The sequence below is a fragment of the Haemaphysalis longicornis genome, unplaced genomic scaffold (assembly GCF_048455015.1).
Source record: "Haemaphysalis longicornis isolate Haplotype H1 unplaced genomic scaffold, Haemaphysalis longicornis Haplotype H1 scaffold_17, whole genome shotgun sequence".
Taxonomy (NCBI): Eukaryota; Metazoa; Arthropoda; class Arachnida; order Ixodida; family Ixodidae; genus Haemaphysalis; species Haemaphysalis longicornis.
The window spans coordinates 3,400,066-3,427,082 of record NW_027526276.1 but is presented as its reverse complement, the minus strand read 5'-3'; the positions used below and the strand labels follow the sequence as shown (position 1 = coordinate 3,427,082).

Genomic DNA, 27,017 nt, shown 5'->3' with positions numbered 1-27,017 from the left:
TGGGAGACACGATGGTGACCCCTTTATCATGAACATGAACATCCGCTCGGCTTCTTCATTTGTCGCCATGCGGAAGGCAGACACAAAACCACCGGCACGTATCTGGCAAAACTGGCGAGGAATAACTGCGTGCGGACATCACGAGCGCGCGAAATGCTCCGGGAAGCGAGCGCGGGAAACGTTTGGTCGCATGACTCTTGACATCTCGCCCTCCCCCTCTTTTCACTGCTCCCAAAGCAGCGCGAATGTTTCATTCGCGGAACGAAAGCACACGTCCCCGTTACTCCCGTGTGCTGCTCTGGCTGCTCGCTCCACTTGCTCCTGTTCGCCGAATGGAATTCGCCATAAGTCAAAAGGGTGTCTCTTTGTGCCTTCCTCATTTATTAGCTCATGCCCAGGAGCTCACCATTTTAGGCTTACTTCAGGGCTAAGGAGTCAGGAGTTGCGGTGCAGAAATACTATGGGAAAGTCTTAACAGCACCGTTATGCGAAAAATTTCGTTGTTGCTGTTTGTTGTTGTCCACTTAAGGAAATGGCCGCCGCTGTAGAGAAACCTCTTTAAAATAAATAAAACAAAACACTTGTGTGATCTGATGCATTTCAACCTGGATTCCTACACTATAGCGGCCGGCTGCGGTAGCACCTTGCTATCTCCGCACGTCGCCAGCTGCGGAAAAGTTTCACATTTAGTTCACTGAAGGAAGTCTAACGCCTTTAAAGTTCTTACTTACAAAGATGGGTGCCATGCTAGCAGCATTTGTTAACGAGTCGCATTTGATTGCTCACCTTCTGTGTACACCTTTATTGATAGGACGTAAAGACACTTGAATGGTTGCGAAAAGGAACAGCTTTATTGAAACTTCCTGGGACGGCCGCAGATATGGAGTGGTTTAACGGATCGCAGACGCTCTGTTCCTCTTCGGCGAGCCGCTGAGGGGTAATTTTTGTCCATTCAAGGCTCTATCCCGAGAACATGGAACTCGCACTCCTACAAGAAATAAGAAAAATGGTACACGCAACGATTTAAGCTGTGATTTCATGTCCATAGTGAGGAACTCTGCTTTACAGTTTGCAATATTACCGTCGATTCTGATTTAGCTCGAAAGAGGTAAACTGAGCATCAAAAGGCGGATATTTCGTTCCGGAAAAGGTAAGAAGCCAGACACTTGCAGTACGTTGAAGAAAGTTACTATTCTTGACTCCGCCCTAACCCGATGTGAAAGATACCAAACTCCTTTCATTTACGAAAAGGTTGGGTACAAATGAGCCTAAAGAACATTTTAGAGTAGAAAAAAAAACATTTTGCAGAAAGTTGCCCACCGTCGAGGTTCGGAACTAGAACGTTCGCGCCAAACCCCGAGATTTTACCTCTAGGCAATTGACGCTTTTTTTTGTTTTTCACATGGTATTTATTTCATGCTCAATAAACGTTTTGCTCTGTCTCTCTCGCTCTCTTAATTTAGGACATGATATTTACAACACATATTTAAAGGTATGTACAAAAACAAATGAGTTGATTACAAGATAAAAAACTAAACACAATGAACAATTACGTACACTTGGTTGAAAATGGTGGCAACAGTGAAAACTTAATAAGGAGGGGATACCAGTCAGAGCGGGAATCATTCTGGTCATAGACGTCTTCAAGATTAATGATCATTTAGGAGAAGTGTGGTCTGGAAGACACTTAAGGCTCAGCGTGCCTATCCAGCGTTCGCGTTTTCCATAATCTATGCAGAGCGATTAGAAAAAAAAAAAAAACAGCGATATCTGTTTTTTCTTCACCGTTTGCGGTTAATAGCACGCCTCTTTTAGCAGTCGCTCGAAACTATAAAACGAACGTTCGAAGCAAACCAGTATGTGGCGAGAAAGGGGGGGGGGGTGCGTGCGTTGAACCCACAAGAGGACGGGATTTCGCTCAAAGGCGCTGCCAGCATCATTTTAATCCGAAGTCCAAGCATTTCCAGTGGTGCTTACTGAGGTAACCGAGCGGAGGCTGGGGCGCTAGCTGCATTTCAGTTTTCAGAGATTATTGTTTAAATCATTTATACAATTTCTAAGCGGTGGCAGGCTATACTATTCTATAACGCACTGGAGCTTGCAGGTTTCATCCACGACTGCGGAGGATGTAACTAACGGGGAGATATGAAATGTAAAATAATTGCACTCAACCCTTTTCTGAGAAAACTGTCGAGTGCACAGGTAAGCCCCCTAATTCAGCAAGCTAGCCATACAACCAGCTAACAAGAAGCACATAAATGAGGAAGCATCTACTCCAAGCAAAGCGTGCGAAGCGTTTGTTCGTTTTTCGCCGATTCTGCGGGTAGGTGTGGGCCGTGCGTTGGCGCAGAGCAGTTTCTTTTTTCACTCCCCATGAATTTGGGGGTCTCGGTTCTACCCAAGCACCTAAATTCCCGAACTAGTGCAAGCATGAATGAATTGGCCAAATTTCAAGAGGAATTTCGACCATCCGAGTTGGAGGTAAAATAAAGGGGTAAGAGACCCACAATCAGTGAGGAGAACGGGCCCAGGGAGACTCCCATTATGCTCCCCCGGGAGGTAGCGGCAAGGGTTGGGTTGAAGGGAAAGGGAAAAGGGGGAAGGAAATGGGTTATGGGCGTTGCGAAGGGAATGGGGACAGAGAGCTTTTGTTCTGATCACTCTTCTTTTAGGCGTGATCGATCTTCACCCGGGAAGGGCATCAGGTTGTGTCAATTCACATATTCTGCGGCACCTTCAACGGGGTTACAAAGGAGGAGGTTGGGAATGAAGCGGCCCACGCCGCCGCCCGAGCTGTGCACTTTCGGGCATTCTCCACCGATGCTCAAGTGATCCCATCACACCGCACGAACGACCACGACCTCCTCCAAATTCCTATAGATAACACGCACAACGCCCTTCTGTCCCACTACACCCTTACCCGCCGGGTCTAATCCCTTCTACACCACTCCCTAACCAACCAGCAAGCCGTAACCTATCGTCGCCTTCAGACCGGTACCTTTTGCAATCACGCCATCCTCCACCAGATCGCACCCCCGTAAATGCCAACACTGCGACACCCCAGTCACCACATTCCACCTAGTATACTCCTGTCCCCACTCCCCTACCCACCCCGGAGCAGCAGGAGACTGAGCGGACCATCCCGGACGCGGCCCGCCAAGCGCCTTGGCCTCTCGGGCCATTGAGTCGGCCCGGTCAGGAAGCATCCTGAACTAGGGACGCTTCACCACCGCCCTTTTCCCTTTTGCTCTAATAAACGTTTACTACTACTACCTTCAACGGGGTGGCCGCTCACCTACAGGTGTTGCTTGCTCGGCTCCGACCGTTAGAAAAAGAGATAACCTAACAGGAGGTGGCAGCAATAGCTCCTCCGTAACACTGGGATCCAAATCCGTGTCTCTGGCGGGATTTGGATCCGAGGGAGCTCTACCGTTTGTCGAGGGAGTTCTCCAATAATCCAGGTACTTGGCTGTCCTACCCTTCGCGGTCTCCGGGGTGAGGCACACGGGGCGACGAGCACACGGCAACAAACACACACCGAGAAATAACAGCGTTTATAGTATAAGAGGGTTTTCAGGCTTTATTCTTCAGCCGCACCAACAGCAGCAGTAGCACCGAAGCACCAAGTCGCGCTGTCCAGCAAGTCGAGACGGAGAGCCAACGAGACGAGACTTCTTCTGCGTCCCAGCGATGGCGATGCGACACCCACGAGTTGGTGCCTCTTCCCTGTGTGGCTTCTGTGTCACATACCCACGTATTGCGAATGACCAGTGCTATCCACGCTCCTACATTATTTAAACGAGTATGGTGTTGGCGACGGTCTTCCTTGCAATTGCCCCCGGGAACGAAAGAGCCATCCTGGCGACTCAGGGAGATGAAACTACGACGGGGTCAATGTAAGGCTTGAGGCGCTGAACATGGACTATATCTTTGCCGCGGCAACGCTGATCGGGTGAAGGAGTGAGAGGCTCAACGACATAATTTACTGGAGACGTTCGCTTGACGATGCGGTAGGGACCCTGGTAGCGCGAAAGCAGTTTACTGCTCAGGCCTGGCGAAGACACTGGAACCCACAGCCAGACAAGCGACCCTGGTGAGTAGGTAGGAGCGGGAGTCGTTTCGTCGTGGTGCGGCTTCTGACGCTGCTGATCTTCCGTAGTTAACGATCGGGCCAACTGACGACACTCTTCGGCGTGCTTGGCAACGTCGGAGATGGGCGTGCACTCTGACTCATCGGGCCGATAGTGAAGTATGGTGTCCAGTGTGCATGAAGGCTCACGGCCATACAAAAAGAAAAAACGGAGAGAAGCCGGTCGTGGCCTGCGTGGCGGTGTTGTATGCGTAGGTCACGAATGGTAGTACTGCGTCCCAGTCGGAATGGCGCGCCGCGACGTACATAGCAAGCATGTCACTTAGAGTGCGGTTGAAACGTTCGGTGAGTCCATTGGTCTGAGGGTGATACGCCGTGCTGGTGCGATGGATCGTGCGGCAGGATTTAAGGAGGGCCTCTATAACTTCAGACAAAAAAAAACCCTTCCTCGATCACTGAGGAGTTCACGGGGCGCCCCATGCCGTAAAATGAAGTGCCGAAGTAGGAAGGAGGCTACGTCGCGTGCGGTAGCAGCAGGCAGGGCGGCAGTCTCGGCGTACCGGGTCAAGTAGTCGACAGCAACAACGACCCATCGGTTGCCATCTGCAGTGCAAGGAAGAGGTCCATAAAGGTCGATTCCTACGCGGTCGAATGGTCTTGCTGGACACGGTAAGGGCTGCAATGGCCCAGTTCCTTGGCGGGGAGGATATTTTCGGCGTTGGCATCGAACACACGAACGGACGTATTGACGAACGAAGCGGTACATGCCTCGCCAGTAGTACCACAAGCGCGAACGCTGGTATGTTTCGGGGACACCAGCATGGGCGCAATGTGGCTCTTCGTGAAAATAGGCACACATTTCAGAGCGTAGGTGGCGCGGAATTACTAAGAGCCACTTGCGACCTTCGGGTTGGTAGTTGCGACGGAAAAGCAGTCCGTCGCGAAGGGCAAAGTGCGACGCTTGCCGGCGTAGTGTCCGAGATGCAGCGTTCGTTGATGAGCCAGGTAGAAAGTCCAACATGGAGGAAATCCAAGGGTCTTTCTTTTGCTCGGACAACATAGAGCTGATCTCCAATGGCGACACGTAGCAGTCGGAGCTCAAGACCCGGTCGCTGTCATGAGTCAGCGGGGAGCGCGAAAGGGCATCAGCATCATTGTGCGGCCGGATTGAGCGATACGTGGCGCGATTGTCATACTCCTGTAGCCGCAATGCCCAGCGCGCTAGCCGACCGGAAGGATCTTTGAGCGAGGACAACCAACAAAGCGCGTGGTGATCTGTGACAACATGGACAGGGCGCCCGTAGAGGTACGGGCGGAACTTCGCAAGCGCCCAAATAACGGCCAGGCATTCTCTCTCGGTCACAGAATAATTTGTCTAAGCCTTTGTTAGCGTGCGACTTGCATAAGCAACGACATACTCGCCATATCATGCCTTGCGCTGAGCGAGAACTGCCCCCAAACCAACTCCGCTCGCGTCCGTGTGAATTTCGGTAGGGGCCTCAGGATCGAAATGGCGCAGGATTGGGGCGGAGATGTGAGGAGATGGCGCAGTTTAGTAAATGCGTCGTCGCAGGCCGTGGACCACTCACAGATGCCGCATTCTTTGCTGAGGAGCTTCGTCAAAAGCGCGATGAGAGATGCAAAGTTGCGAACGAATCGGCCCAGAAGGCCGATTCGTTCGCATAAACACTCGATAGCTCTCATTGTTTTTGCCATAATATACTCAATGGTTAAGGCAAAGGGTTAAGTGCGCTATTACTGAAGTCGTTCGTCCATACAGTGCGATCACTCTATGATAACGACCAAAACAAAGCGAATATGTCTTGCCAGCTACTGTGCCCAGCACTACGAGTAAGTGTTTCCCGCAGCCACATTCGTTTGCAGCTCGGGTAATTCGAATATCCCGCATTTTAACAATAATGCGATCCGTCATACATTAGGTGCCTTTGAATTGAAGGCATTCGGAAAAAACAGGGTGTAACAACGAAATACCGTGCAAATCTATTGAATAAAAAAATAGTCGAATTCTGGCTAGTTATGTGCTTCCATTCAAGGTATTGACAATGAAAGTAGACAAACTTACAAGCGTCTTCTTGTATACCCTGATGTCATTGCTGTCCACTCCTGAAGAACCCTGCAAAACGACAAAAAAAAAGCGTTTTCCAAAATGTCGGCAGCACATGTCCTACGTAGTGCACGTATTCAAAGTGAAACTTTAAACTCCCGAAACGCCTCTATGTTTTCCCCTCGACTTGGTCAGTGACCGCAACTTCGTCCTTATCATCCTGACCAGACGAACTTTCCTCGAACTCTTGACTACATAAAGCGAGGCAGCTAGAGGCTTGCAAAAGCAAGTGGTTTATGTAGTTATAACCATCCGAAACTCGCGAACCGCTGGCGCTTGTGATACATCTCCCCGCCGTTTAGCGCAATGAAAACTACAAGTACATTTGAGGCAAAATTTCGTGTATAACCGGCAGCCTACGCGTCCATTTAGTTAGGAACGCCCGTTGGGTTGGTTAATACGGTAGGAAGCGAAAAAAATGACTGCCAAAAATGACGCGTTCCTATTGCGCAGTAAGGCTCCGGCACGTGCCGGATGAAAGCAAGCACAAAAAGAACAAAACTGCCCCTCGCACTGTTTCAGGCAGGGGGCGCGCACGCCCTGCGAATGGGGGAAATTTGAATTGCTTTGGACAAACCTCCGTTCAATTCATCAGGAGTGGAGCGAGACTAGGAGGCCAAAAGCGTGATGGTTAGTAACAGTGAGCGGATGACGGTGCCACAGCCCATTATGGCGAATAACTCCTCTGCGCTTGCGACAGCTTTCAGGTTGAGTGGAACAGCTTTAATTTTTTTTATACTCACTGTAATCTTTGCTTCACGCAACTACTTCCCAAACACAGTGTATTCCGTGAGTGAGTCGCGACTGTTCTCTCTACGTACCGTTACGCGTGTCTGTCCTGCTCGCTGGCCGCCACTTGATTTACACGATTGTCGCCCCGCGACGGGTTTTGGTACCATCCGCCGTGGATGGTAACTACGCAGTTTTTTTTTCAAGGACGAGACATTCGCCTCAAAATCTACGCACTTAAGGAGCTAGCCACTAGAAGGGTGTTAAAAAACTAAAATCGAAATAAGTACGGAAGCCCGTTATTAATGTGCTTCAAACACATGTAGTACATTTTCCCGAAGAGCAATTTTATCTACACAGATCATTATTATGATGTCTACGAGAACGTTTAGCAGAAATTGCGAACTAATGGGGAGCATAATTCACTATTCAAATAATGGGGAGACACTTCAAGTTGGGACCATGGTTTACAAGACTAAAGTTAGGAAAACAACATCGATGGCCTTATCATTCGTAGCTAACGTCAAACCATGTTAGTTTGGTTCCTTGCGTGCGTTAACATAGAAAGTAGGCGCCGTACAGACATACATAAAATGCTCACCAACAGGTCGTCTGCACTTAACATGTCAGCCCAGCATCTGTAAAACTGAAACAAAAGAATGTTGATACTTTACCACCGAATAGTAGCATTGACATTTTTAAGTAGTTCCGGTTGTATGCTACGCCAGTATAGGCGCAATGTAACGTTTCACACACCATGCTGTTGAAATGCTTGTCCCTGCACCGTTGTGACCACACTTCGGCCGCTGACGATCCCGGAGACAGTTTTAGCCCGCAGTATTCCTCGTATCTGCCGCTAAGCTCCGACAGCTGCGACAAGAAGAAATAATAGCTGCAGCTTCTGCGGGCATATTTTCACATAATTCGAGTAAAGCAATCAGCCGTTATCGATACCTGTATCCACCTCAGAACACTATTTATTCTTGCTCCACGCGAGAAATGCTCGTGCTAGGTATCCACAGCGTACGTATCGCTATTTTTTACTTTTTCATTTTGTTTACAAATACTGCTGTATCGGTTCATGAGACATAGCAGGAGTGAGTACAGATGTTCAGCACAAAGAACAAATGCAAACAATTCAACGAAACACATGACCCAGGACGCGGGTTTGATTACCGACCGCGGCGGCCGCTTTTCTGATGGAGGCGAAAAGCGAAAACACCCTTCGTGTGTTCGATATTTCGGCGCACGTTAAAGATCCCTATCTGGTCAAAATTAATCCGGAGCCCTCCACTATTGCGCGCCTCATCGCCTGCGTAGCGTCGGCGCGCTAAACCCCACAATCAATCAATCAATCAATCAATCAATCAATCAATCAATCAATCAATCAATCAATCAATCAATCAATCAATCAATCAATCAATCAATCAATCAATCAATCAATCAAACACATGATTGCGCAACTCTTTTTCGATTGCTCAGCACCTAGTGTGCGGAGAGACCCATTAAGTTAATTCCATAATTGCTCTGTCTGTGAAAAAAAAAACTTAAAACAATCGAGAGTCGACCTTAATGGCATGATATCCAGGGAATCAGATCGTCGAATACGGCGCGCAGAAGAGCTCTGCAAGAAAATAAACTGGCCCCAGAACACCGCAGGCGGGGTGAACTATCTTATGCAGGAGGATGGCACGACCATAAGTGCGGCGATGTTCGAGAGACTGCAAGAATAAAGCGTGCGCATGAAAATGTGTGCGAAAATTGCAGGTCATAGCTACGAAAAATGAACATGAATTATAACTTAACTATGTCATGTGTGTGGGGAGCTAACCAAACAACCGATCCATATTCATGTATGGGCTTGACCACGTTTTTGAACGCTGTCGGTTTGCATTATTTCGCGGAGTTGCTTAACGTGTCTTAGTTTTCAAATAGCCCTATCGAAAATTATTTCGACGTGCTTGTGCCATTTTAAATTTGCAGTTGGGGTTACAACGAGGCACTTACACTACGTAACCCGAGTTAGACTGACACCGTCATTGGTATAAGTAAAAGGGGCTTTCTATTGTTTGAAAAAGTCATGGCTGCACTCTTTTTGAATTTAATGGACATTTTCCATCTTTCATTCCAGTTAATAAAAATACGCTATTTAGCGAAAAAGGATACTGATCATTTTATTTTAGGTCGTTTTGTAGATGACGCAGTCGCCTGCGTACATTTTAGGTGTGACTTTTTACTCGCGTGCCTCCAATATGTGTTCTGATATTCAATTTATTAAATAATGAGCATCCCTAGTGTTGTTTCCGATGCGCAACTCAAACGAGGACGAACGAAGAGGAGGACACAGTGCTGAATCTCAATTGACTTGGTTTGGGAGATAAAGCACATATGTACTGAGAGCATGACTTATGTGAATGGATAAACTGAAAGATATGGTTGTAGAAACGTAGAAGGATCAAAACTCTGTGGGAGCCAGCTGGCCGCCAACCTTCCTAATACTCCCTCTATCTCGCCTATTTCAGTACGACCTGAAAATAATGCGTAGGAACACGGTAAGTGACAATGGTGGGTTATACCGCTCCGATGGAGATGTGTAGCGAGAGCCGGGTACCTCTACTCAGAACAGGCAATAACTGACGAGTGGTCACTCCAGTAAAATGGTACGGTGGTTTTTATTTTGGCAGTGGCACCACGCGTATGTTTTCGAATGAATAGAGACATTTCATTGGCCCCGCATGTAAGTGGGCCGCTTATCGAGAAAATATGCGCGTGTGTGTTTGCTGGTCAGTATACGTGGGAGGGTGGACATACGGGTCCTAGGTCTACGTGGTCTGTTTCGTAATTCCTAGTGAACGATCAACCCTTAAACTGAATAAATGATGATATATCTTTATACATACATACATACATACATACATACATACATACATACATACATACACACACATACATACATACATACATACATACATACATACATACATACATACATACATACATACATACATACATACATACATACATACATACATAGAAAAAGCATGGTGCATGGTAATGACGGGGCACGCTATGAAATTTGAGGCTAATGTACAGAACGTCCTGTACCATAAAAAGTGCTCAGGCGCCGTCGCAATGTTCCCTCTCAGATGACCACCGCCTTCTTTCGGGCTGTGGCGCTTAGGTTCTTTCACAAAGTGAGGCCTCATCTCCGGGTACAGTATGGGTTAAAATACATTTTAGATGCAGAGCATCTGATTCACTCGCCTTGTCCCTCCGGCATCGTCGTCGGCGTTGTCCGCCCCTCCCCCATTCTCCTCGCCGCGCCAGCTGCGCTCTCCGCCGCACACCCCCTCTCCTCTCCGATTGCGAACACTCTTTCGCGAGGGCCATTGGATTGGATTGGATTGGCTTGGCTTGGCTTGGATTGGATTGGATTTGGATTGGATTGGATTGGATTGGATTAAAGTGGATTGTGTTGCGTCATAGCCGCGGCAGACGCGCTGGGGCCGGCGCATGTGCAGTACTCTCTGTTCCGCGGTTTCCTCTCCTTCAGGCGCGCTGCGCATATAACCGGTGTGCCGTTCTCCGGCGAAGCAACATCCACGCTTGGCTCAAACACCTAGAGTCCACGCCGCTTTACAAGTACGCCAACGTCGTCATCGACTAGGACCGGCTTACGAAGTCCCCTCAACGTTATGCGCGCTATAAAACGCGATCCCTTCGCCGCTCCGCCTATGCGTCGCATGTACACAGGGGTTCCCGCGAGGGGAGGTGGGAGTTTTTTACACTATTGCGTAAAGTTCCTGGACAACGGCCTCCCCCGAAACATCGCCCACGCCCCTTTAGTGGTGAAATATTCAATTTACTAAGAGACCCCGGAGATTGCCCACCCACTAAAATCGCGCTAGCATCAACGCCTTCGACCAGGACGTCTTCGGTGTTGCACTTTCTTCGATTTTGATGTGGGCTGCGCACATCAATAACCTTTGTTGCAAACTATCCACAGCCACCGGTGCCCTTTCGCGTTGCCGATGATTGCTTCCAGTGCACGTGAAACTTGTCCTTTATTATGCCTGGTTTGCATCCCATACCAACTACCAAAGTTTGGTTTGGATGGCTACAAAAGAGAAAAATATTGATGAAATTTTCACCTTGCAACAGAAAACCATTCACCAAATTGCTGGCGTTGTTTGTCATGCATGCATAACTTGTTTAACTTATGTAATATTGTTAAAGTCCAAAGGTTTTACAACTTCTGATTATTGCGCATGTTTTGTTTTTCATCCAGTACGCATAAATGTTTTCTCTTCTCTGGCCTCAGTTGCCCCTTCGACAGCCAATACCAAATGTGTCACCATACGAAGCATAGATGAATGGGCCCAACTTCGTTTTAGAACCAATTCCAAGTTACCAATGTTCCACCACAATCTGCCGTTCATTCTAAACGACTACAATTTCTCGACATTCAAACAAATGCGGCAATATTTCGTAAACCTATAGTTGTTGTTGCCGACGTTTTTACCTTGTACAAAATGTTCTTTTTGTTAATCATACTTTTTATGTGTTGTATTTTTTTCTTTTTATTAGCAGCTAGTAGCTTTTATATTATTAAGATTTGTTTACTCAGTTTTTATGGAAACTTGCTTTGCAAGCTACTTCTATCAGGGTGTGTTGGCTAGTTGTGTTTTTCTGATATTCCATCCGCTATCATTTGGTCTTTCAGTACGGCACTGCCGTTGCTGTCGTGTAATGGGTTCCCGGGCCCCGTCAAGCTGTGTACTACAGCTTTTAGTCCCAGAAGCCTTCTCAGGAACTATTGAACAAATAAATTGAATTGAAAGCCGGGGAGCTCCCGGGGAGCAAACACCGCTCGCGCCTCGATTTTGAGCAAGAGAGACACAACCCACCCCCGCTTTACTGGCAAGAGAAGGAGGAAGGGGTAATAAATGGGAAGAATAGAAGACCGTGGTCATAGCCTCCTCACATCGCTTAAATTTATCGGGGTGGCATCTCGACAAGCGTTGACGGTTCTGAAGACGGCGAGTTGAACCAGCGCCTGGCCTCTGCGAGCACGGACTCAGCGAGTGGACCCCAAGCTCGGGAAGACATGGTGGACGCTGCAACTCTCGTTCGACTCTGACAGCAGCGCATTGTTCGATGCCTTAAGCGACGTTGAGGGAACAAAATAAACACGAAGCATATGTTCATGTGTCCATACGGTCACTTATTTGTGCTTTCTGCGCTTGACCCGAAAGCTCGCCCATCTCTAATTTGTTACTTGATGTCTCCGCAGTTTTGGTTGATGGTGCGGCCACTTTTTTGCAGTTTCTCGCAACTGACCCGAAACATCGCCCATCCGGTTTTTTTCACCTGATATCTCTGTAGTTTGGATGGGCGTTCTTTCTAAACTTTATTACTGTTTTAATGACAGGAGACATATTTCATGACAGGTTTAATGACAGGTTACCTATGACCTATAACCATACCTATATTTGTACACGTCTCGTCCTTGTCCTTCTCTATCTCGTCCTTGTCCTTCTCTATCTGCTTCTAACAACCATTTTATATTTATGGTGGAGGCATCGCGGAATTGCTCTGAAGATGTTCAACTGCGTGTCGTTGCGATTTCAGTTTGAAAAGAGGCATAACAATGGAGGCGGAAAGAAATTTCACGCAGGTAATCACAACAATGCTTGCCGTCTCTTCCGCGGCGAGTTTTTTTCGCGTGCTTCGATAAACTGGATCAAATCTTAATTTGTACCCCTCGGAAGCGCGCAAAGGAAACTTCTGAACCCGAGACGCAGAAGAATAAGCTAGATGCCGCCGTACGAGAAGCTATAAGAGCGATGCAAGACATAATACAACGCGCCGTAGGAGACCTGACTGACAGGATAAGCTGAATAGAATCAACGATGATTAGCAGAATGAGCCACATTGAGTGAGATATAGCGGAAAAACGCTCAAAATACAGCAAGCCCTACGACTGGTACAGCTCCACCGATAGACATAGAAGCGCTGATCCCAATGACTGCAACGATGCAGACTACAAATAGGCATTTCTGGTACTGTGTCTGGCAGTGGAACTGCAAAGTTTTCCAAAAAAAACAGAAGCACCACGCAGCTATACTTAAGTACGCAACAGACGCCCCCCGAAATCTTGGCCTTACAGAAAACAGTAAGAAAAGCCACACTTGCAAGCTACAGGTCCTTCATAGACCTTAACGCCACATAGCGAGACTCAACCTCAAAATTCAAGAGTACGCAGACAAACTCATGCTGCAAAATTGGCATGCTCTATGTGGGCGCACGGAACTTCAGATGGGCATGGCTAAAGCTTGGAATATACTTCGGCACCTTATCGATACCGCCCAACGTAAATCCGAACTGTGCCGGAATATGGAAAAACTTCTCCACACACACAATCAGGGTGATGTACACAAGAAAATCCAAGAGATGCAAGCTTGATACACACCCGAACACCCCTGCGAGAACCATGAAGACGATAAAGGCGCTCCCAATGAAAAAATGGACCAACCGTTTACCATAGAAGAGCTTCAGGTGGCCCTACAGGGACTAAAACCGAAGTCATCGCCAGGCCCAGATGACATCATTAATAAGATGCTTCGCAACCTCGCAGACGAAGAGTGCGAGCTCTTACTCTCGACTACTTCAACAAGTGCTAGAACGACGCGACACTGCCCAAGCAGTGGAAGAAGGCGCTAGTACGGCTCATACCTAAGCCCGGGAAGGCGCTTTGTGTGGAGAACCTTAGGCCGATCTCCCTGACATCCTGCCCCGGAAAGCTCCTCGAACACATGGTTCTCAATAGGATCAACAACCACATGGAGGACAACCAGCTCTATCCACACTCTATGGTAGGCTTCAGGGCCGGTTTTCCAACCCAAGGCGCCATGCTGCAACTACAGCACCAGATCGTCAACAACGAAGACGACGTGGCCACTGACGCCTGCATGATAGTCACGCTTAATCTAAACAAAGCCTGCGACAAACTCAAATATGATGCAATTTTCCGCAGTCTCCAGAAATTACAGGTAGCGGAGAAGACCTACAATTATATCAGAGAATTTCTGAACGACAGAACGGCACAGCTTAAGGTGGGACCCCATGATTCGCATGAAATCTTAACGGAGAGCATCGGAACTCCACAAGGATCAGTCATTTCACCATTTCTATTTAACGCCAGCATGATCGACCTCGCCAACAAATTGCAAATCATAGATGAAGTACATGACAGCATTTACGCCGACGATGTCACTTTCTGGACAGGGGCGGGGAGGGGGGGGAAGCGATGGAGACATACAAGATTGCCTTCAATTGGCGGTGGACGCTCTTGAGCAACACGCCAAAACAATGGGCCTTTCCTGTTCCCCGGTAAAGTCCGAACAACTGTCGTACAAGCCTACGCGACGAGGTCGAAAGCCCGAGGATACCCCACAAAATCACAGCATTACACTGCGAGTAGGTGATACCCCAATCCCCGAAGTGGCACGTTCAGTGCACGTTCAGTGCACAGGTGATTGACGCATTCACCTTAAAAGGGGGAGGGCTAAACTTCACATACGAGGTGCCAAAGGAAAAATGTTTACAATTACTGGATATTCTGTTTACCTTTGAAGACCACCACATGTGCTGTCAGTATTCACCACGCACGGCGAAACCACTCTTAGAGTACACGTCTGGCCACTCAAGGATAGTTAAGAATGGAATAGTAATGGGGTGTCTAAAATCCGCTCTCGACAAAACCTGCAAACACAGAATGGAAGAAGCGTTTGGTGCGCAGCGCCACCGTCTTGAAAAGGCAGGGTACCCAACTGCGATGTTGCTAACAGTTAGCGAGAGGCTACTAAAACGAGTAAAAATGGAGGGTAAGGAGAAGGAAAAAAGCGCCGAAGACAACACCAAAAGAATGTCAGTAATTCCTTACGTGCACGGTTTGTCTCACAGGCTCAAAAAAAAAAAAACCGCTGCCAGGTTCAACGTGAATGTGGTTTGTTTCTGCCAAAAACAAAGTGGAACGCGTTTGCCCGGCGGTTAAAAGAATGTGCGAAGAAAGGACTAGCAACAAGGTTACTAAATGTACTATGCGTCACACGTACAAATTTTTGGAATGCAGAAAAAACGTTGTGTACAAGATTCCGTTCACATGTGGGAACCAATACGTTGGTCAAACGAGTAGATGCGTAAATGTAAGGCCCAGAGAACTTATGTCCACCCTTAAAGGTCAGCCGTACACGCATCTGTTTACGCGCAGTGCACAACAAAAAAGTGCGAGACGTTGTTTGACCTAACGACGACGGAGTTCCACCACCATGACAGGACTACAAGAGAGATAGTGAAAGCCTGGCAGATGTCGAAATTAAAGGGAGCGTGCATAAATAAACCGTCAGTAGCCCTGTCCGATAGGGAAATTAAGTTGTTAGACAACATAATATAATGCAAAGGGTAAAGTGTTTTTTCGGGGTTTTTTTCTTGTGTTTGTATGTATGTGATCATGCGCGGGTGTTGCCAAAGAGGGTATATATGTCTTGAGGGATGAATAAAATTTCAGTTCTTAGTCTCCGCTGGTCTTCGTGTCTTCGTTCAGTCCCCGTTTGTTTTGTGCGCTCAAGTTACAGCAATGGCCGATATAAGTATCCTCGGCCTCCACCTCCAGGCCAACGTACACAACGGCAAGACACTGCAAACACTAGAGAAAGCCACCAATCAGATCACGAGACTGATTGCGCGGATAGCCAACAAGAACAAAGGCATGAAGGAGAAGATGCTGTCAAAGCTCGTATATGCGTTCGTAATTAGCAGAATTACGTACGTAGCCCCTTTCTTACCCCTCAAGCAGGCAGAGCGCAATAAAATCAAGTCTCATAAAGAGGGTGCATAAGCAGGCTCTGGGAATCCCGATATGTGCCTCTAATAAAAAATTTGAGGCACTGAATGTACACAACACCCTCGTAGAGCTCATCGAGGCGCATCGCATTGCACACCTCGAGCGTCTGACGAAGACAGCCACCGGTCGGCCAATCCTCGACCGCCTACGCATCCCGTACGAGAGAAATTTCGGAGAAAAACACACTGTTCCAGCCGAACTACGGAAAGGCATCTACATTCCTCTCCTACCCAAGAACATGCAACCAGTCTACAACGAAAAGCGAAGAGATATGCGAGCCCTAGCGCTAGGAAGACAGCTCCAAGGAGAACCTCAAGTCGTCTACACAGACACTGCCTCTTACGATCAACGAAGGGCTATGGTCTCAGTTGTCACTGAACCAGGAAGGAAAAGTTCTCACCGCCTGCTCCAACCGAACACGACACCCCGAAGAAGGTGAAGAACTAGCCATAGCGTTAGCCCTAGCCACAGCCCAAGCGAGGAAAATTGTCAGCGACTCACAACCTGCAATCCGCAACTTCACAAAGGGGAGAATCTCCAGTGCGGCACTGCGAGTCGTTGCCCAGCAGGACAAGAACGTAGGCACCCGAACCACTTTAATATGGACGCCCGCACACGCGGGGATGGAGGGCCAAGAATGGGCAAACGAGGGTGCTGGAGCATTCATCTACCGAGAGCCCCAGCAACCCGCCCTACATCCTGCCGACAACACCAAGGATCGCCTGTGCACCTACCGGGATGTGCTCGACTAACACAAAGGCGAAAGACGGAAGTACCCTGCAGCCAACCCCTCGCTGACCAAAAAACAAGTTGCATGGAGGCGTCTTCAGACTAATACATATCCCAACCCAGGCCTCTACAGGCACTTCCACGCAGAAATTCGTGACGGTAAATGTAAGCACTGCCCCAGCTTGCAAGTTTGGCACATATGCTTTGGGAATGCCCTCCTATAAAAAGAAAAGACCTAAGCAATACAGAGGGGACATTTATTATCAACACCAAAGAGCAATGGGAGACCGTGCTGCTTAGCGAGGACCCTGCCATCCAGCGTTGGGCCGTCCAGATGGCCGAAGACGCCGCTAGGAGCCAAGACATCCTGGCCATCGTCTAAAGCACGCCAGCCATAACTAAGCCTTTCCTCTGGACACAATAAAGTTACTTCCTCGTCCTCCCCCTCACTCTCTCTTGTGAGAAACGGGATCGTTTACGAAGACGTTATACTCCACCCAGCGTCAGTAAAAATGGGTCATAACAATGACGATTGGGGTAATGGGATACCGTGCCGCAAGGACGCATGCACGGACAAATGTTCGCTCGGGGCCAAGTTGCAACATATTACACGGAAAAAATGAACGTGGATCATTTCTAAGATTGCTATAGGCAGCCCAGCAAATTTCGGGCGAATCGCCTAAGGATTGTCTTCCACGAAGAAATATTTTTTTTTGCTAGAAATGAAGCGAGTCTGCGTAGTAATACTGGGAGAAGTTTATCTCTTACATGTTAGGCTGTGAAGCTGCAAGGCTGTAACAGGAATATCGGCTTGACGAGGAAATTTAGGTTTTCCACGCCCTGCACTTGTATGAGGCTACAGAAAATTTGTACTCAAGGCGTTTGGAAGTGGGCGCAATTTTGTGTGCTTACACGTTATTTCAGGCGGCAAGCTGTGTCGCCTTTTTTCAAAAGGTTGGGTTAAAACCACAAGATTTTTGTTTTCTACCATTGTACGCAACAGTACTGTCATGTCCACGGCTGCAAGCAGCGTTTTAAATGTTACTTAGAATCACTCGTGAGGATGTACGCAAGTTTTATAGAGAGACCCACGTTGCATAACGAAACTCATAGCTGGCGTGTCCGGCAACTATCTTGCAATTGTGCAAATTGATTTTGCTCTCGCAAAACCTTCGATAAAATGTAGGGTCGCTAATAAAGTTTACCTCAATAGAAATACAATTCTATAAGCCACTTGAGATTCGAAAGCAGACTTGTTCTGTACACACACACACACACACACACACACACACATATATATATATATATATATATATATATATATATATATATATATATATATATATATATATATATATATATATATATATATATATATATATATATATATATATATATATATATATATAGATATATATATATATATATATACATAAAAACAGCCGACGACGTGTTCAAGCGGACGCAAATTCCTTGGCTCTTCCTTTACCCATACCCAGCTTTCTCTCTCAAAATTCCGACCTATCAGGAACCTAGGGAAACCACTCCAGCAAAGTGATATTTGGCCCAAAGCAAGAAGTCAACGTGGAAATGAAAACGCTGGGAGAACTTTCCAGGATACTGAATATTTTATGTGCAATTCGCTGTCAAATCTTACTCCCCATGCATTTCTATGGGATAGTTTCCATGGCTCAGGAACCTAGCCGCAAAACGTGCAAGCCTTGAAACTGTGCGCAAAGCAATTTTTCACCCCCAGTATTAGCAGCGTAAAATAACTTTCAATTACGCTAAATAACTGCAACGTATTCGCTGTTGAGAGGACTGCCATTATCGGGAAAGCTGCACATGTGCGATGGTTAGTCGCCTTCAGTGATTACGATTTAGTTGACAGGCTACACGAAAATATCGCATCTTATTCAGTACGGAATCCGGCCGAAAAAACGATTGAACTCTTCAGCGCTGACACATCCAGTCCCTAAAATTATTGAAAAGACGTTTGATCGGTTGCAGGGTTTAACGCGCCGACGCAACGCAGGCGACGAGGCACGCCGTAGTGGAGGGATCCGGAATAACTCTGACGACCTTGGAATCTTTATTGTGCGCCTAAATCTCGTACACACGGGCGTTTCTGCTTTTCAACTCCACCAGAAAAGCGGCCGCCGCGGCCGGGAATCGAGCCCGCGTCCTCGTGCTCAGCAGCGCAACGCCTTATCCACTGAGCCACCGCGGCGGGTAAAATTATTCAGTAGACACTACCTCCCAAGCGGGTGCTAACACTGCTTACGATACTGTTTCTGGCGCACGATTGCAGCTTCAGATTACCAGTGAGTGAAGATATTAGGAGACTGTGCCTGCAATGCCCATGATGATGGCGGCACCACACTTCCCTAAACAGGCGAAAAAGTATGAGCCTCTCATCTGGGCAAGTATGCCTGCTTTTACAATTGCTTAACTTAAAACATAGGCGTTAGTCTTACCCTACTCCTTTTAAAATACCTTAGATTACCATGAATCTGTGCTGCGTATACCTGAAGCGTATACTTACGTTCATGGCTGATGCGTGCTGCTCGACATTTGAAGAATGCTCTTTCCACCGTTCATCTCATGAAGTCGGAGGGAGTAACGCGTACCAAATTGCGCTTGCGTTCGTGTTGCGAAGCCGTGGCCCGGTGAGTGCGTGGTCATGAAAGCATATTTAACAGTAATGCGCTCGCGCTGCTAGCGAGCGAGTAGTACTAGTCTTGGCGTTTAGCCAATCACCATCGTGGGTTTTTGGCACGCTTTTCCTAAGCCTTCAGCTTCACGAAAATCTGGACTAAGAGCCAAGGAATGTTCAAAGTTAAGAAATGGGTTAGAAATGGCAATAACTTAAAAAAGAGTTTAAAATGAGTTTATTTCATGCGTATTATCAACCGCGGTCGCGCAGTACCGCCTGTGAATGCCACTGATAATCTTTAGATTGCGGAGCATGTCACCAAACGTAGGCTTCAAGTAAATGAACACACCAAAATGTCTTGTTAAAACACAGACGCAAAAGAACGTGCAGAAGTTTGGGATGATAAGCTTGGCGTGTGAATCCCCAACACCGCGGGGTTAAACGGCAGCGTTTATACAGGAAGACAGGTCCAGAGTGAGCTCATCTCTGACCCCTTTTGTGCATTGCCAAGCTCAGTAAAACAGGGGTGAGCTGGGAGATTTGGTATGGTGTCAGCGGCAACGTGAAACAGACAGTGACAAATGAAGAAGACTAGACGACCGTTGCCTAATGTGGACATTATCTAACCAGGAGCGCTCGTCTTGTCTGCTTCTGTTGACCCCGTCTATCTCGCGCTGTTGCTGAGGTGCCAAGCTCAGGCCCGAGTTTTGAAGACTTGCCTTGTTGAACACGCCGTTATTTTCCAGCTCACGGCCGTGACAGTTTCGCAGTTCTTCCAAAAGGTGCGCTGTGGGACAAAGGGAGCACATATATTATTACAAGGACGCGTGTTGCTTGCATCGGCAAAATTGAAAGCACCCCTGCCAAAACAGACAGCGTCACTTCACGTATTTCAGTTAGATAACGGTGGGAATTGTACATTGGGTCAATGGTACGTAACAAAAGTTTGCAGTTCACGATCTGCCTGGAGAAAAATTAGTCGCGTATGTGCGTGATTCGTTGCAGTCGTCGTCAAAAGAGGATTGTTTTCTTCCGTCGCTGCAACGTAGCGCCCTCTCCTGTGTCACCATGCAGTGTTCCCACCCTTCAGTTCCCTTCTTCTGTTCTCCTGTCGCTACTCCCGTGATGATTGCAACTCAATTAGATACAGTTTTCCCGCATTCGTAGCGCCCACGCGCTAAACGTGTGGCCTCTTGTTTGGGTCGTTCCTGAGAGAGCTCTGGCCAGCATCTTTTCTTTTAATGTTTGGTTAGAACTCGCCTATCTTCGAATCCATTTTCAATTGTTTTTTTAAAGGGCGGAATGCTTAGATCTTTATGTTGGAAGCACGCTTGTTGTGAGGTAGAAAACAATAGGTGGTACACAAAAGTTGAAGTTGTGATGGTAATGATAATGATGACCACAAAAACTTATTTTTGACCTAAACTAAGAAAAGGGGGGAAGGGACTAGGATATCCCAGAAACGTCGCCCTTCCTCAGACGGCCGCCTGTAGAGCTTGGGCACAGGCGGCGTCTCGGAGCGAGTGTGAGCCGGAAAGCGCGAGGTGGTGGAGTAGGTCGGAAAGAGGGCGTGTCTCGAAATCTTTCATTGCCAGATTTTGAATTATCTGGGCTGGCGAAAAGGCAGCCCACATGATTAGCGAGGCAACATTTTCGAGTTATCCTGCTTCGAGCTAACCGGTTATTACTGAGTATAAAAGCATTGAAATATAGCTTCAAAATGGGAAGATTCTAAATACTGATTCATGCACTCCTCGCAGAAGTGGATGAGGCGGAGAATATACTGTTCAGCCTGCGCGCTGGTTTAGTGGTGGATTAAGGATTTTCGGCACCGAGCGTGGCGTCCGGAGATCTGTTTCCGGCTGAAATGGCGTGCCCCCATGAAGCCGATGCACAAAACATCGCCCGTGTGTTAACATTGTTGGGAAATTTTGAGGTTCTCGTTGTTCGAACAGTTCCGCAGCGCTGAACTACTGCAGCCTCACCGCCAAGGTGTACCTTCGTGCAAATTAATCCCGAATCTAAGAAGGGGGGATTTTTCGAACTGGAACGCCAAAGTTAGGAAAACAAAAACGGAAACGTAATTTCGCAACCCTGTAATGTGTGGTTACTGTTTTGAAACAGCGAATAGATTTCTGCTAAATGAGGTTCCTGTGAATAATTATCAGAACAAAATGATTTCACCCCGAAAGCCGCTGATATAGCTCATCATGTTATGGATGAAAATCGCTCTTTCTCGCTGGCCCAGAAATAGCTGTTCGCTTCTCCAAATGTGGGAACACTTTTCTGGTATTATGTTAAGATAGAAGGGCGTGAACATAAAATTTAAGAACGGTGGGAAGGTAAACTGGTAACTTAGTAAATGTTTGGAAACAGGACAAATCCAGTTTATTGACTATTTAGGTTTCCCATTTGAAGATATGATTGCTTATTCACCGTCTGACTTTGTAAAATGGTAGTTAGCAATTTAAAAACCACAGCCTCACTGTTGTTAATCAGATCGGTGACACCTTCCCACATTCCTCTCGCTCTCTCTTACATCCGCCGAACTGCGGATTTTCTCCTGAATGATTTTCCTCATCTGTCCACCTTAGCAGGATACGGATACTTGAGCCCCCAACTAAACAATAATGAATCAATACGTATTTCCAAACGAAATATGTTTAACGTTCCTTTTCCACTTCGCAAATCAGCGTACGTGTGACAAAAGGTTTTCCTTTCAAGCTTATCATAAAACGCACAAGTTATTTTCAAGTGTGGATCTTAAGGAATGAAAAAAGGTGTCAATGCATCTAATCAGACGCATAAAAATCTGTCATGACCGTCGTTCAGAATTAACATAATCTAGGGTATTTGCGTAGAGCAAGCTTAACAAGTCACCTAAATTTCTCCAAATACTGGATTTTTTATCACAATTGCTAATTAAAAAGGTTGAACTTGTCTTCCTTAAAGACTTCAAAGTGGTCTCTGATTTTTAGAAAAATTGGGTTCTTCGATGACTCCTGAACTAATGGGAATGCGCTGAACAGAAATTTTGAAATGCGTATTGCGCCTCCCTGCGGTATTTCCGTGGTATCTGACGGGCAGAATTTTAAATATTGCGGCATTTATCGAAATCGCGTTGCTGAATGTACGACATTCTAACGAAAAAAATGCATTTTTAACTCTCGATATTGATTTCGAATAGTTAGGATCAGGCAAGCGGGAGTTACTTTATTCGACTGTTCCCATTAAATGCAATGTATATTGAAACTCTTCAGTTCTTCGAAAAAACCTTTCGGTATCCACATAAAGTGTGAAACGCTTTTGGAGAAGATACCTCATCAAAGTTGAAATAGGTAGACCTGAACAGAACGACTTATAACGTCTTTCTAAAGTAGGAACGTCCCCAAGGCTATTGGGAATGGAACCTAGCTTATGGTTGTCTGCAAGGCAACAAGGCAACCAGAATAACCACAATCTAGACTTATCTCGAACCCAGACATTTTGATTGCGGAGTTTACTGTAAAAACATACCTTGGTTCGGGCACAACTTTATCTGGCCGGACGCGATCATTGCGAAGAAGCTGAGGAAGATGTGGGCCCACAGCAAAGACATCGTGGCTCTTCAGTCCAGCTTGCGAGATTGAACAGTGTGCGCTTGTGCGATGCGCGACGTTGTTTCAACGTGTCCTTCGCTTGCTCTGCTGGATCCGAGTGGCACGCATCTTTGGCGACACACCGTTCACGGCGCTGAGTGTTAGCATCTGCGCCGTGAAAGCTTATCGGAACGGGGGGCGTATAGGCATAGAATTTGATGCCTCGCGAACTACATTTACACTCGGCGACGAAAGGAGATACGTTTGTCGTCCATTCATGTCTGTTACTCTATCTTTCGGGGTCACGTTGTTACCCGACCTAAAGACAAAAAAGGGGCAATCGCAATTGCTGTGTGTTCTTTTAAATGCAGAGCATTTCTTTAACTCACGATGTCACCCGGCGTTGTCGGCGTGCCTCGGCGTCCGCAACAGCCGTTCCAGGTGCGTCCTCTCCCCCACTCCTCCTCTCCCGCATCACGCTACCCTCCTCGCTTTCAACAACAGGTCCACACCCCTCCCCCTACACTATATGAAAAATAATACTTTCCGGCGCCTGGTTTCGATCCCACGACCCTGCGGGCGGAACGCAAGGTACATGGTGCTCTACCCACTGCGCCACAAAACCGACACAGAATGAAAGGCTACGAACGCGCCTTATATCCTTGACTCATTCAAACTACGTCAAGAAGCTGCTGATACAACGCATTTACTACCACCAACTCCCCAAACACTAAACGTTAACGCAATACATCCACCCCCTATGCGACGCATTTACTCGAGTCCCCCTCGCGGGGAGATGGGCCCTTTTTCATACAGCGAGAGCTATAAGTTTCTTGTGCAGAGAAAAGATATAAACGCGGCTCTCCAGATTGTTTGGCTTTGTCGCCAGAGAGCAGCTTGGGTCTATAAATCCGCAGCGCATGTAGGCTTCCTACTTGGGGCGTGCTCGCTGAAGGAGTCACGTGTGGCGGAGCATACCACTTCGTCGTCGCTGCGTTCCACTTCGCCTTGCAACATATGCGTTAGATTGAACCACAATTGACTGCTATTTCCTTTCCTAACCCTGCCATGTAAAGCATAAACAGTGTCGGGCTCAAAGGGCAGCCCTGTCTCAGTCCGCGGCAGCTCAGCCGTGAAGATGGTGTAGCCGTATTAAAACACATTAGAGGTTTTGTACTACGAAACACCCGCGCGATTCGGCGCTTGCGTGAAATGTGCGTGTTAAATGGCTGCCACAACGCCAGCGGACCGATGGCAGCGCTAGCATGAGGAATACGTAGGTTTCGTGCTGCCTATTGGGGAGAAAATTTTAGAGTGGCGCCCCTAGCGGCACCAACGAGAAACTGAATAGAGGGGAAACAAAGCAGACGACACAGGCTTTTTCACATGGCCGAAGACATGCCTTATATTTCTGGAGAACGATATTTAGCCATTTATTCAATTCTAGGGAGCACTTTTGAGTATATGTTGATCTGAAAGAACTACTCCAACTGTACACATTTCCCGAGAAGATTTTGCTCGCTGTTTTACAGCGTTTTGTCGGAACTAAGACCCCACTTATCTAATTCAGCCGTCCCTCTACGAGAGCTGCCGCACTCAGTCATTCTTACCATGGCTATGAGAATTCGTACAACTGCTGCACGAGAAAAGTTACTTAAAGAAGAAACAGAGGAGCGAAATCTCCAACGTTGTTTAGTTCTCGGCGTTCGAATGAAATTCCAATTTGGTAAGAAACTGCATTCGCGTCGGTGTACGGGTCCCCCGACAGGTGAAAAATTTTGTCTCCCCCACTGAACATAGTCTCACACAGTAGACGCTCAAGGCGGCAGAGTTCTAATACCTTCACAGGCTTTCGCACACTATACACGTGCAAATACGCGCGACACTGACCTGGTTATATACGCATGAAAAGCTCCGCTAAGTTCGCTAATCGCGCATGGATGTAAGAGCCACCGAACTGCCCTAACAGCTGCCCGCGCTTTCTTCGCGTGCTGTCGTTCAGGAGAGGGGGACAAAAAGCGCCCGTCTACGTCGTTTGTGTTTCTCGTCTTTCGTCCTGTCAGTTCGCGCTGTTGTAGTTTCTAGACAAAAAAGAGCACTGACCTCCCGCTTTTTCGTGTGTTTGTATTGATTCCGACCACGCAAGAAGCGCAGAATGCCGGGGAAAGAATAAAGAGGGGTGCTGGAGGCGGCGGCCAGATTCCCCCACGGGATCGTTCCCTGCCTCAACGTCAACTTCTCTTTCTTTGTAGGCATTTATTTGCAGACAGCCACGGGTCGCGTGATTGTTTAGGCCAATGAGTGTTGGTGTCGCGGCGGCAGCTTGTTTCAATCGTACTGTTTTTCTCGGCGTGCTAAGGCTGCGCGGGAAATGTGCGCTTATTGCTCGTTGAGTTAGCTCGTCTGAGTCGGTGTGCAGTGTGTCCCATATAGTAATGAATCTCTTTGGTGTGTATATCTCGTGGATTGCCTTCAATTACCTCTTGTTCCATCACTGTCTGCGGGTCAGCTCGCCCGTCTTACATGCGCTGCCGGCTCTCCGTGCGACGACGTCTAATGACCATTGGATACCGACTCACACAAAAGAGTGTGTGGTATGTGTAGCGCTGCCTATTTTGTGCCGATTACGCGTCGCCCGCGCTAGAAGCGTGTTTTTCGTTGCTACCTGTAAGTGCCGTGGTCCTGACTGTTGCGCAACAGGTGCAAAATTAAAAATAAATCGTTCAGTGTTATTGTCCTATGCTCGTTTTTTTGTTCGTTCGCGGAGCCGTATCCAGGCATTTCTTAAAGGGACACTGAAGTGAATTTGTCAAGCTCCCGTTTTTGCTTGCACTGCGTAGACTGGCTCAAATTAGCACACTTTTCATCGTTTATCCGGTTGACAAATCGGTAATTATTTTACAAAGCGCGAAAGAAGAAAAACTACCATGCGCGGTTTGCGGCGGCCGCACCAACTAAGGCTGTGACGTTGAGAGGAGGGGCGCCGTGATTGGACGATGCCCAAGGTTAGCAATCAAACAAGTTTCGGTTTCGGTTTCGGTTCTGTAAAACATAACCAATGGCTTTGTTGGATGGGCATTCTCAATATCTCAGTAATCATCGTACCGCGCTTCTGCCATGTTGTCGGCTGTAAAATGCACAAGATAAGCCTCCCAGGACGGCTTGTAGTCGTAGCATTCACTAGCCGAGACCTACGCAGTGCATGAACGCCCTCCGCGTACCCGCAGACGCCCAAATGTCATGCGCTTTTCCCCCATATTTGGAGCTTGCCTCCCTCATGCCTGTATCGTAAAAAGCGTGTTCGCACCAGGCCAAGGGTCTGTTCATTCTTGCCTGTGCCCACTGCCTGCAAGCAGTCGGTGCTTATGGCAACAGCCCGCCAACGAGAACTCGCCAGCGCGCCAGTGCCAGCCTGCGCGCGTTTTGTGAACTAGTTCCTGTAGCCATGAACGTTGCGGCCCCAAAAAAGGTGAACTCAATATAGAAAACATCGGCGGAAAACAAAAAAGTTAACTTACAAAAAAAAAAGCACGTACCCGCGAGGGTTCGAACTCGTGACTCGCAAAACATTTGCGGTGAATTCCTGGCGCCCCAGACCGCTAGGCCACGGAGCGGGACGCGAGTGCCTTGCTAATATAGGGTATATATTGTACAACCGGTTTACACTTTTATTTAGTTTTGTCATTTCAAGCCGCTTAGGTGACTATTTGTTGTACTGCGATCGTGCAGTAAGCGTCGCCCGAGTTTCCACAGTAGCTCACGTCTAGCAATTGTATTTCGTAGACGGAAAAGCGTTCGCAGATGCGTAGTCGTGCTGCTGACCGCTGTGCTTGTTCGCCCAGCGCAAAAAAGTGCTTCCCGCGCCCTAGTTTTACGCTGTACGGTAAAAATATCAGTTGATTTTATTTGCTTAGTACCTATATTGACTTCGCTGACTCTTCTCCCGCCTTCAAGAGGCCTTATATTTTCCTACTGGCGTACCAGTCAGCGAAGCGTCGCATGTGCAGCGCTTGTGTGAAGCGACCTTGACTTGGAGCTAGATACAGTGTACAAACAAACCAAGTAAAGAAAGGCACATTCTTCCATTCACAAACGTGTCCTGGCTTCGTTTCAACTAAGCGAACGAATTGCGACCAAGCAATTTTTTTTAACCTCCTTGATTGCGACGACCCGCCGGCGGCCAGCGGACGAAACGCTGGGCCGAC

The 27,017-nt window shown here is 47.5% G+C and overlaps 1 protein-coding gene across 1 annotated transcript; it reads right to left on the bottom strand.

The window, feature by feature from the left end:
- Window positions 1-824: 824 nt before the first annotated feature.
- LOC144166356 (uncharacterized) lies at window positions 825-22,941 on the bottom strand. The gene is made up of 6 exons (XM_077695877.1): window positions 22,751-22,941; window positions 19,954-20,021; window positions 7,701-7,814; window positions 7,546-7,590; window positions 6,174-6,224; window positions 825-988 (listed from the first exon to the last, which is right to left on the bottom strand). The coding sequence occupies exons 1-6, from the start codon at window positions 22,830-22,832 to the stop codon at window positions 953-955; spliced, it is 396 nt and encodes a 131-aa protein (XP_077552003.1). The 5' UTR covers window positions 22,833-22,941; the 3' UTR covers window positions 825-952.
- Between the last annotated feature and the right edge of the window lie 4,076 nt (window positions 22,942-27,017).

Bases quoted from the DNA above. Each gene is read 5' to 3' on its own strand.
- LOC144166356 (XM_077695877.1), bottom strand. From the start codon at position 22,832: ATGTCTTTGCTGTGGGCCCACATCTTCCTCAGCTTCTTCGCAATGATC. The intron at 20,022-22,750 runs GTATGTTTTTAC...TTTGTCCCACAG, and splicing joins AAAGTTGTGCCCGAACCAAG to CGCACCTTTTGGAAGAACTG. The intron at 7,591-7,700 runs GTGTGTGAAACG...CTTTTGTTTCAG, and splicing joins ACAAGCATTTCAACAGCATG to TTTTACAGATGCTGGGCTGA.